Source organism: Dama dama, chromosome 22 (genome assembly GCF_033118175.1).
Source record: "Dama dama isolate Ldn47 chromosome 22, ASM3311817v1, whole genome shotgun sequence".
Taxonomy (NCBI): domain Eukaryota; kingdom Metazoa; phylum Chordata; class Mammalia; order Artiodactyla; family Cervidae; genus Dama; species Dama dama.
Window position 1 is genome coordinate 14,939,536 of NC_083702.1, and position 10,983 is coordinate 14,950,518.

The following is a 10,983-nucleotide window of genomic DNA, read 5'->3' on the forward strand; positions in this document are numbered from 1 at the left end:
GGGAAAAACCAAATTCAAATGGCTCTAACCCTAAAAATCTATGAAGCTCCCGGTTCACGATTTCAAAGTTAGAAGGCTTTCATGTTATGTCAGTGAATACCACAGTGAGATGGGTTGAGGAAGGAAAGATGGACGTTAGAAAAAGGGAGACTGAGATAAAGAGTCCCACTGCATCCCTGGCTTCACTTGTGGCTCAGCTGGTGAAGAATCTGCCTCCAGTGTGGGAGACCTGGGTTCGAGCTCTGGGTTGGGAAGATCCCCTGGAGAAGGGAATGGCAACCCACATCAGTATTCTGGCCTGGAGAATTCCATGGACTGTATAGTCCATGGGTCGCAAAGAGTTGGACACGACTGAGTGATTTTCACTAATGCATCCCTAACCCTCCAGCCTGAGGGAGCGGACACCCTCACTCACCAGGGCTAGTCCTCCTTTGAACCTCGAAGCCCTGTCCATCTGGGTCACTTTCCTTTCTTCGTTTGGCCTCTGAAAAGCCTGGGACCCATTAATGAATTTATTCCTGGATTATATTAGGGCAGGAGGGAGGGAGGGAGGGAGAGAAAAAGCCACTCTCCAGATGAGAACCTTGATTTGTGAATGTCTCTCCTTTTAATCCCTCTGAACAGGAAACCGCTGTAACAGACTCTGGTTTTGCTCAGGATCTAGGTCAATTTCAACGTAATCTCTCCTTTCCTCTAACCCTCAGCCTGGCCTCCTGCTCTCATCTCTTAAAGCAGCAAAGACATCCTCCTCCCTCCGAACACCCCACAAACACAAACTCACTTGTTTTGCAAGTGTGTTTTGCCTGACTCTGCCTTGGCCGCTCTATCAAACAGGAAAGAAAGGCCATTTCCAGAATTTCCTCCCCAAGGTGTTGGATTGAGGGGCAAGTGAGAAAGGAGTTGGGGGGTGGTGGGGGGAGGGGGGAGAACAGCTGCTCCTCTCATTAAGATGTTTTTCATCCCAGATCTGCGGGGGGGATGCATCTGGGAGAGAGGATTAGAGGAAAGAGGGCTTTGCTGATTAATACTCTATTATTCATTATTGCACACTTACATATCCTGAGGTCTATTATTTAATAGTAACGACCACAGGATCATATTAATACTTTGTAACATTCAGTAGTAAGACTCATTCTATCCAAGACTTACTCATTGCCTTTTCCTCCTATCTTTTTTTTTTTTTAATTTTTTTTAATTTTTTGTCCTCCTATCTTTTTAAGAAGTTACTTCGGTTTATTTCAACCATGTTTCCTTCTGTTTGACTCTCCCTGGTCCAGCCTAAGAAGTCCGGAGCCCTCTGCCCAGACTCTGGACACCTTGGTGTTTCCTTAGAAAGATGCTGACTAATGAGTCTTGGGCAGGGGTTTCCCTGGTGGCTCAGTGGTAAAGAATCTGCCTGCCAATGCAGGAAACATGAGTTCGATCCCTGGTCCGGGAAGATTCCACATGCTGCAGAGCAACTAAGTCCGTGTGCCACATCCGCTGGGCCTCTGTTCTAGAGCCCGGGGGCCTCAACTAATGAAGCCCTTGTGCCCTAGAACCTGTACTCCCCAACAAGAGAAGCCACGGCAAGGAGAAGCCTGCTGCCATGAAGGGTAGCCCCTGCTGGCCACAACTAGAGAAAAGCCCATGCAGCAACGAAGACCCAGCACGGCCAAAAATAATAATTAAAAAAGAAATCGGAGATCTCTCCACAGTGCCCAGGGATGTGCTAGACAAGCCCTGCCAGAGTGCCTAGGGCTGCTTTAGAGATGGGGTCCCCACAGCAGAGCTCTCTTCCCCTCGGCAGGAAGGGGCAGAGGCTGAGCTGAGCCCTGGCCGATGGGAAGCATTCTGGCTGGCTTTGTAGGGTGTCTGTCCAGTCCCTTCACTGGAAACTCTCATCACATTTCTGATGGGGTTTTCATTCCTTATAACCTCCTCCAAGGTTGTTGTTGCTAAGTTGTTGCTCTGCAACCCCATGGACTGTAGCCCTCCATGCTCCTCTGTCCATGAGATTCTCCAGGCAAGAATACTGGAGTGGATTGCCATGCCCTTCTCCAGGGGATCTTCCTGACCCAGGGATCAAACCTGTGTCTCCTGTAGCTACTGCATTGCAGGCAGATTCTTTACCACTAAGCCACTGAGGAAGCCCTACTCCAAGGTAGAGGGGCAAAAATCAATAATTGCTAGGAAAGATTCCTGACTTAATTAGGACAGAATTTTGTTTTTGCCCCCACTGCCCCTTTAAATTTTGTCTAATGGAGGAAGCTTTTCCCCTTGACCTGGGTAGAAATCCAGGAGATCTCCACGTTGTTTTGGTCTGTTCTTATATAATAAACAGAGCTACACTACCTTTAGGTCTCAAACATGCTCCTAATTTAGGAACGAAAGCACCCAGTCCAAAATGTTAAATTGCTTCTAGCCACAAACTTGTTTTAACCCACAGAGTGAAGGCCGTCTGTGTAATAACAGATAATGGAGAAATCGAGAACCTGAATGAAAGGCCAAAGCAGATTTAATTCAGGACTTCCCATATTTGACCATCCACTGCCTGCTTAGGTTCCATCTCCACAACCACTTGGAGTGTCTGGCTTATCTCAGAAATCCTCTTTCAACTCCTAGCCCACGGTTTTCCCTTCCTCGCTACTCCAGAGGTGAATTCCTTTCTCTCGGTTTGATTACATTCAATAGTTACTAGTTGATATTCACAATATGACCAAGGTACCATGTTTGCTGTTGGAAGGCAAATCAGATGAGTTTGGTCCTTGACTTCAAGCTATCTCTAGCTCTATTATCTGAAAGTTGAAGTGTTAGTCACTCAGTCATGTCCTACTCTTTGCAACTCCATGGACCCTATAGCCTGCCAGGCTCCTCTGTCCATGGAATTCTCCAGACAAGAACACTGGAGTGTGTTGCCATTCCCTTCTCTAGGGATCTTCTCCACCCAGGGATTGAACCCAGGTCTCCTGCATTGCAGGCAGACTCTTTACCGTCTGAGCCACCATGGAAGCCTACCTATCTATTAATACCTTCCTACCTATGATCTCTATCTATAGAAAGATAAATGGTATGGTATATATATTTATATATGGGGCAGATAGATACATACATACAAAAATAAATAAATACAGACACACATATAGAGATAAATATACGTTCTAATGAGAGTAGAGGGGGAGAAGAGGCTAAAAGAAATAATGGAGAAATAAAATGAAGGCCTCTTGGCACATATGCTTTACAGACACACACACGAAGCACCTGAGTGTTCAGGAAAGGAGTATTCATGTGTCCTGCTAGGGGATCGTGACCTCGCCAGCTCTTCATGATCTGACTTCCTCCTCTTCTCCAGCCCAGTCTCACAGACTTCCCCCCAGCCCTGTGTCAGCTGTGTTCACTTTCTTTCAGTTCTTCATCTTCTTTTTTTTTTTAATAATTTTATTTATTTATTTAGGCTGTCCTGGGTCTTCACTGCTGCTCGAGCTTTTCTCTAATTGCGGTGCATGGGCTTCTCATTGCAGTGGCCTCTCTTGTTGTGGAGCACAGGCTCTAGAATGCTCAGGCTTCAGCAGTTGTAGCTCCCAGGCTCCAGAGCACACGGTCAATAGATTTGTGCTTCATGGACTTGGTTGCTCTGTGGCATGTGGGATCTTCCCAGATCAGGGATCGAACCTGCGTCTCCTGTATTGGCAGGTGGATTCTTTACCACTGAGCCGCCAGGGAAGCCTTCTTTCAGTTCTTCTAACCAACCCTGACCCTTCCACCCAAGGACCTGGGAACATACACTTCCCTCCACCTGGAACAGTATGCCTTACTCATCATCACCTCAGAAAGCTTCCCTGGGTCCTAGGGCAGGCATCGGACTCCCCACCATTCTCACAGCCCTCTACATTCTAGCTGTATTCCTCACAATTGTGTTAACCAACCATCATAAAATTAGATGCTCAGAGACTCTGGCCTTGCCCAGAGGAAAGATGTCTGTCCTGGTCATCAGTAGACTCCCAGACCCTGGAACAACATCTTGTACATAGTAGGTACTCACTGAATGTTTTTGAAGGGATTAATAAACATGGCATTTAAGATTCATTCTCCTTTTTATCTTCTCCCTTTTCTCTCTCTTCCAGCCCAGGTCCCCTTTTTTTTTTTTTTTTTTTTGGACCCCTTACCTCTCATAATGTTCTTTTCTTTTGGTTCTGCACAGTTTAAGAGTCCCACTGTGGTCTGCTGGGAGCTGTCCCATGAATTGAGAGGTGATCCCTCCTTTGTTTACTTCTGGAGGTCTCATTCTGGGAGATAATAATGTAGATGCTGCAAGTCATTCATTCAAAGTCATTCATTCATTCATTCATTCAAACCGCTTGGGGTTTGTCTGAGAGGAGATGCTGCTCAAACTGTGACTTGAGGACAGGAGCGGCAGCACCCCAGGGGAGCTTGTTTGAGTCTAAGCCTGCCTGTGGGGGCCGGGGGGCTCAATCTTGCTTATTTACTTATTTATTTATTTTGTTTTGTTTTTCTTTGAGGCATGCAGGATCTTAGTTCCCTGACCAAGGACTGAAACTGCGCCCCCTGCAGTGATGTGTGTATATGTGTTAGTCACTCAGTCATATTTGACTCGTTGCGGACCCGGTAGACAGACTGCAGCATGCCAGGCTTCTCTGTCCTTCACCATCTCCCAGAGTTTGCTCAAACTCATGTCTATTGAGTCAGTGAAGCTTTCTAACCATCTCATCCTCTGTTACCCCCTTTTCCTCCTGCCCTCAATCTTTCCCTGCATCAGGGTCTTTTCCAATGAGTGGCTCTTTGCAACAGGTGGCCAAAGTACTGGAGCTTCAGCTTCAGCATGAGTTGAAGGTTGATCGGGAAGCAATGAAAGAAACATAAAAGAACTTGCAGAACTCAGAAGGGGACATCTTCAGACCAAGATGCTCTTCTGACACCTGGGAAAGGAAAGGGAAGGAGGAAAAGTTGGATGGGGGGGTCTCAGATGGCATTTGTTTATTTATTTATTACTTTAAAAATTTATTTATTAATATTTATTTATTTAGCTGCACCAAGTCTTAGTTGTGACATACAGAATCTTTAGTTGTAGCATGTGGGCTCTAGCCCGAGGCCCCCTGCATTGGGAGTGCAGAGTCTTAGCCACTGGACCACCAGGGAAGTCTCTCAGATGGCAATATTTTTCTTACAAAGTCTTGGCAGACCCAGCAGGGGAGCTCCAAAGCAAAGAGCAGACTCAGGTTTGCAGAGTTCTGCGCTGCGCAGAAACCGAACCAGCCAGATCCCTGTGAGCCTGCAGTGCTGTCATGGCCTGGGGGCTCCTCAGGAGGATGGAAACCAGGCAGAGTCGGGAGGTGGCAGCAACTGGGGGCTGGCAGCCAACTGCGTCCTTTGCAGCCAAAAGGCAAGTTCTTTCTCTAAGGACGATCCTGCTGTATTCCCCATGGCAGACACTGTGACATCTGCAGGTAATCTTACAAGAAACCTATGAAGGCTAGGAAATGCCTGGAAAGCAGATTTAAAGAAGTGCCACACTAACGGCCTGACTCACATGCCCTTCTAGGACCGTTTATGTGGTGCTCTTATTCTTCAGGACACAGTCTCCCTGAGGCTCCTGGAAGACAAGGTCCAGGGAACCCTTTCCCTTAGGGAGCCCGGAGAGAGCTCGTGTGAACTGACACGGCACCTCTCTATTTATAAGATGTGTGGGTCAGTGAACAAGAGAGAACCCAAAGGTCTCTGAGTCCGTTTCCTACCAGCTCTGCAGTTCCAGACTTCCCAGGGCAGACTCGATCTCAACTGGCAACTTCAGAGTCAGAGAAGAAAAAACAAAAAAACAAAAAACAGCACAGATCTGAGGATGCAGGGGTGTGCAAGGCCCTGATGATAACCAACGATGCCTCTACACACTCATTTTCACTTTCAGGCCCCTTTCCCACTCATGCACATCTGCCAGGACAGCCCACTGAACGTGCAGAGTTGCACACAGTGAAAACGTTTGCCTATGCCAAATGGACATTCACCCTCGAGTTCACTTAACAAAACCACGTGGACACACACTCCTCCAACCCTGACACAAGCTTGTGAGTTTACACTCTGCTATTCCAACCCACATTTGTGCACCCAGCATCAAGCTTTCAAAAAGTCCTTTGTGTGTGATGCTTACATGAACAAGAGACTATAACATTACATACAAAAGCCCCAACAACCTACAAAAACAGAAATAGACAATCATACAGACATTCAAAAACACAGAGATTTTAGGGTAAATTAAAATTATCTGGAGGCTGTGCCTGGAATGGCTTGAAGACATGCCTTGAAGGCTATTTCTCTCTTGGCTACAGATGCTAACACCCAGGGCTGGGGCGGAGCAGAACGCCTGATTTCCTAACCCAGAAGCACTTAGGGGATCATCTTAGCCATTCTCCAGCCTCCTGCAGAATGGACTAAAGCCATTAAGTCAGATGGTGAGGGGGAGAGAGCAATCGTATCCTTGTATCCTGGAAAGGGGGTCACACGTTTCTATAGAGGAGCGGAGTTGGGGGAACAGGGGCCCACATTCTGCTTGCTTGGGTTTAAATCCCAGCTTCGCCACTTTCTACTGTGTGACTTCAGGCAAGTTAATCAACTTCTCTGTGTCTCATTTTCTTCACCTATAAACATGGGGCTAATAATATTACCGAGAAAATGGGTTGCTGAGAGACTAGACCAGCCAATATTTGTGAAGTGCTGAGAATGGGCCTGCTACAGCAGAGCAAAGTGAGTATTGGTTTTTATTCTACTCCTGACAATTCTCCACCCTGGGGACTCCGAGGCTCCCAGGCTCCTTCCCCAGCAGCGCCCCTCCCAGTCTCCCTATACAAGCCTCCTTGCAGTCACCAGCTCCTAGCTTCCACTGGCAGGAACTGCTCTCTCCAGGGTCTTTCTCCCTCCTCCCCTTCCCTCTTCCTGGTTCCTACAGATGAGATTGGTGGAGAGAGCAGCGGCTGTGTGTGGTAGGAATAGGAAGCCAGGCAGTCAGTTCCCAGTCTCAGCTGCCTGCCCGGGGAGCTACCAGGCTCGATGTGCTTGGGGGACCACCCCTGTCTGCCCTGGGAATCAGGGCTTTCCCAAGGGCAAGGGCAGGGAGGTGCTGTAAGGTGAATTCTCGGTCAGCTACCTTCTGGTGCAAATATTTGTAAGGAGATGGGAAGAGACAGGCTTCTCCACTCGTCTGAAGATACATATATATCTAGAATACTGGAGTGGGTAGCTGTTCCCTTCTCCAGGGGATCTTCCTGACCCAGGGATCGAACAGGGGTCTCCCACATTGCAGGCATATTCTTTATATTCCGAGTCACCGGGGAAGCCTATATATACATATACATATATATACATATATGTTTTTTCCTCTCAAGGCCCATAGCTCCGCCTCTCACCTTCCTGGTTGTAATTTTTCCCGAAGAAGAGAGAACCGTTATTCCTCCAAAGGACCGCGTTCTCTCGAACCCCGGCTCATCCTGTGGTCGCATCTCTCCAACACAGGAGGATTCATTTCCCGAGAGTCCACTCGGCGATCAGCGGGTTCCCAGGTGAACTGAAATCCAGAACTATTCTCATCTGGCCGCCCTGGGAGTTGGTTGCAGCGCTCTCGGTACAACCTGTTCCTCCATCCTCTCCCTTCCCCTTCCAGGCTGCGCCCAGCTCAGCTCCTCCCGCCCTCGCCCGGGGGCCCCAGATGCGCCCTCGGGAAGACACCCGCGGTCTCGGTGCCCCGAGGGGAGGGCGGGAGGAGGAGGGGAGGGCGGGAGGGAGGCGGGGAGCCGCGCGGGGTGGAGGCCGGGCCTGCGGCTGAAGGTTGCCTCGGCTGGAAGGCGGCTTTTGGCTGCTTGGTAACGGGCTGCCAGAACCGAGCGAGGCAGAGCGCAGGGCAGCGGCTTCTTGACGTCAGGACCCAGCGAGGGGACCGCGCCAGCCACCCAGCCCGCCCCACAGCGGGGCCGGCCGCCGGCGGGAGAGGAGTCCGGCGCGGGGCGCCCTGCGGGTGAGGGGGGCGCGGGAACCGGTCCGCAGGGGCGCAGCATGCCCCCCACCCCCGGGTCATGGAGATCGCCCTGGTGCCCCTGGAGAACGGCGGTGCCATGACCCTCAGGGGAGGAGAGGAGGCCCGGACGACGGCGGGTCAGCTCCGCTGCTCGGCGACGGCCGCGCTCAGCGATGGACCCAAGCGGCCGGCGCCCAGGAGGCGCAGCGGCGCGGAGAGGGGCGAAGACCCGGGAGGCCGGCCGTCGGCACCACCGCGCCAGGAGCTGCCCCAGGCTAGCCCGCGGCCTCCGGAGGAAGAGGAGGGAGAAGGCGATCCCGCCCTGGGCGTGGCGGGGGACCAGGTGCTGGGCCCGGGGTCCCTCCATCACCAGCGCGTCCTCATCAACATCTCTGGGTTGCGCTTCGAGACGCAGCTGGGCACCCTGGCGCAGTTCCCCAACACGCTCCTGGGGGACCCGGCCAAGCGCCTGCGCTACTTCGACCCGCTGAGGAACGAGTACTTCTTCGACCGCAATCGGCCCAGCTTCGACGGCATCCTCTACTACTACCAGTCGGGGGGCCGGCTTCGCAGGCCGGTCAACGTCTCCCTGGACGTGTTCGCAGACGAGATCCGCTTCTACCAGCTGGGGGACGAGGCCATGGAGCGCTTTCGGGAGGACGAGGGCTTCATCAAGGAGGAGGAGAAGCCCCTGCCCCGCAACGAGTTCCAGCGCCAGGTGTGGCTGATTTTCGAGTACCCGGAGAGCTCGGGCTCTGCACGGGCCATCGCCATCGTCTCGGTCCTAGTCATCCTCATCTCCATCATTACCTTCTGCTTGGAGACGCTGCCAGAGTTCCGGGATGAACGCGAGCTGCTGCGCCATCCCCCGGCCCCCCACCAGCCCCCGGGACCCCACAGGGGGCCCAATGGCAGCGGGGCCGCAGCGCCCCCTTCCGGCCCCACGGTGGCGCCTCTCCTGCCCAGGACCCTGGCTGATCCCTTCTTCATCGTGGAGACCACTTGCGTCATCTGGTTCACCTTCGAGCTGCTAGTGCGGTTCTTCGCCTGCCCCAGCAAGGCCGAGTTCTCTCGGAACATCATGAACATCATCGACGTGGTGGCCATCTTCCCCTACTTCATCACCCTGGGCACCGAGCTGGTGGAGCAGCAGCAGCCGGGGGGCGGGGGCGGCCAGAACGGGCAGCAGGCCATGTCCCTGGCCATCCTCAGAGTGATCCGCCTGGTCCGTGTGTTCCGCATCTTCAAGCTGTCCCGCCACTCCAAGGGGCTGCAGATCTTGGGCAAGACGCTGCAGGCCTCCATGCGGGAGCTGGGCCTGCTCATCTTCTTCCTCTTCATTGGGGTCATCCTCTTCTCCAGCGCTGTCTACTTCGCGGAGGCCGACAACCAGGAGACCCATTTCTCCAGCATCCCGGATGCCTTCTGGTGGGCGGTGGTCACCATGACTACGGTGGGCTATGGGGACATGAGGCCCGTCACCGTGGGGGGCAAGATCGTGGGCTCCCTATGTGCCATCGCTGGGGTCCTCACCATCGCCCTGCCCGTGCCAGTCATTGTCTCCAACTTCAACTACTTCTACCACCGGGAGACGGACCACGAGGAGCAGGCAGTCCTTAAGGAAGAACAGGGCAGTCAGAGCCAGGGGGCTGGACCCACCAGCGCAGGCCAGCGAAAGGCCAGCTGGAGCAAGGGGTCCCTCTGCAAGGCGGCAGGGTCCTTGGAAAACGCAGATGGCTCTCGAAGGGGCAGTTGCTCCCTGGAGAAGTGTAACCTCAAGGCCAAAAGCAACGTGGATTTGCGGAGATCGCTATATGCCCTCTGCCTGGACACCAGTCGGGAGACGGATTTGTAAGGGGGTCCCAGGAGGACAGCTGGCTGCAGGCTGGAGACAGCAGAGGCCTTCTGACCCTGGGGATCTACTTGACACCGCAGAGTATTTCAAGCCCACCCTGGTACCTGGGTCTGTCCCTTTTCTCTCACTGCTCCCCTCCTGCCTCCCCCTCCACCTTGATCCCCTCATTTTTCCTCTTCTTTCCATGACCCCAAGGGTCACCTATTTTTAAAAACTACCACATTCCATGACGCAGGAGCTGTTGAAATGGTGAGCGCTGTGAGATGGACGTCTTTGTAGCCAGTTTCCTACACCCAGCAGAGGGACAACCCAAACAAAAATGACTTTAAATAGCCCAGATCTCCAGGGATTTTGTAAAACCCCTCCTCACATCCCTGTGCTCCAGATTTGCTTTACAGATGATTATATTTGTGTATAAGGGGAAATATTATTTTTATGGCTGGAGAGTGGATTTTTGTACCACAGTTCAGATGGAGATATTTTGGATATATTTTCAAGACATGTGTTATATTTATGGAAGAGATGGGTTTTGTGATGTTCTCCCGCAATACTTACATTACAGCCGGAGACCCTGGTCCAGCCATTCTAGATCCTGTGTCAGTAAGCCTCTCTCTTTTCTGAGATGTAGTATCGGTGCTTTGTGTCTGAGGCAGGCAATGCTCTGGAAGAAAGGCAAGTCTAACTGTTTTCTGTGCGCCTTAATTCTTGTAACTTTCTTCAAAAAGCATTTTAATGATGTAGGAGGAAGACTTCTGATAATTCATCCTCTTGAATTTTTATCCCAGGAAATAAAATGTTACTCGATTAAGGCAAGTGTTAGTTTTTCTACAGCTGATGTATCTTTGGAAATTTAAAAAAAAAAAGTCTGTTCCTCACTGTTTATGGTTCTGGAGTCAGAGCAAACTTGACTGGGGCGGAGGAGGACTTGGAAAGCTCATGGTTTGATCATTGACATCTCTTTGCTGGGTCCCCTCTGTGCCTTGAAGACAGAGGGGTGAATTCTGTTTGTCTCAAGTGATTAGAACACAGACACTCCCAGATGGCGTTAGACCCAGCTGTCAGCAGGTCTAATGTGGGTGGAGTTAAAAGGCAAATGATGACCAGACCCTCCCCTCCTCCCTCCTGCCCG

General features: G+C 51.5%; 1 protein-coding gene across 1 annotated transcript; it reads left to right on the forward strand.

The window, feature by feature from the left end:
* Positions 1–8,057: 8,057 nt before the first annotated feature.
* On the forward strand, positions 8,058–10,648 carry KCNA5 (potassium voltage-gated channel subfamily A member 5). The gene has a single exon (XM_061124066.1). The coding sequence runs from the start codon at positions 8,058–8,060 to the stop codon at positions 9,852–9,854; it is 1,797 nt and encodes a 598-aa protein (XP_060980049.1). The 3' UTR covers positions 9,855–10,648.
* Positions 10,649–10,983: the final 335 nt, after the last annotated feature.

Coding starts and splice junctions, on each gene's coding strand:
- KCNA5 (XM_061124066.1), top strand. CDS start 8,058: ATGGAGATCGCCCTGGTGCCCCTGGAGAACGGCGGTGCCATGACCCTC.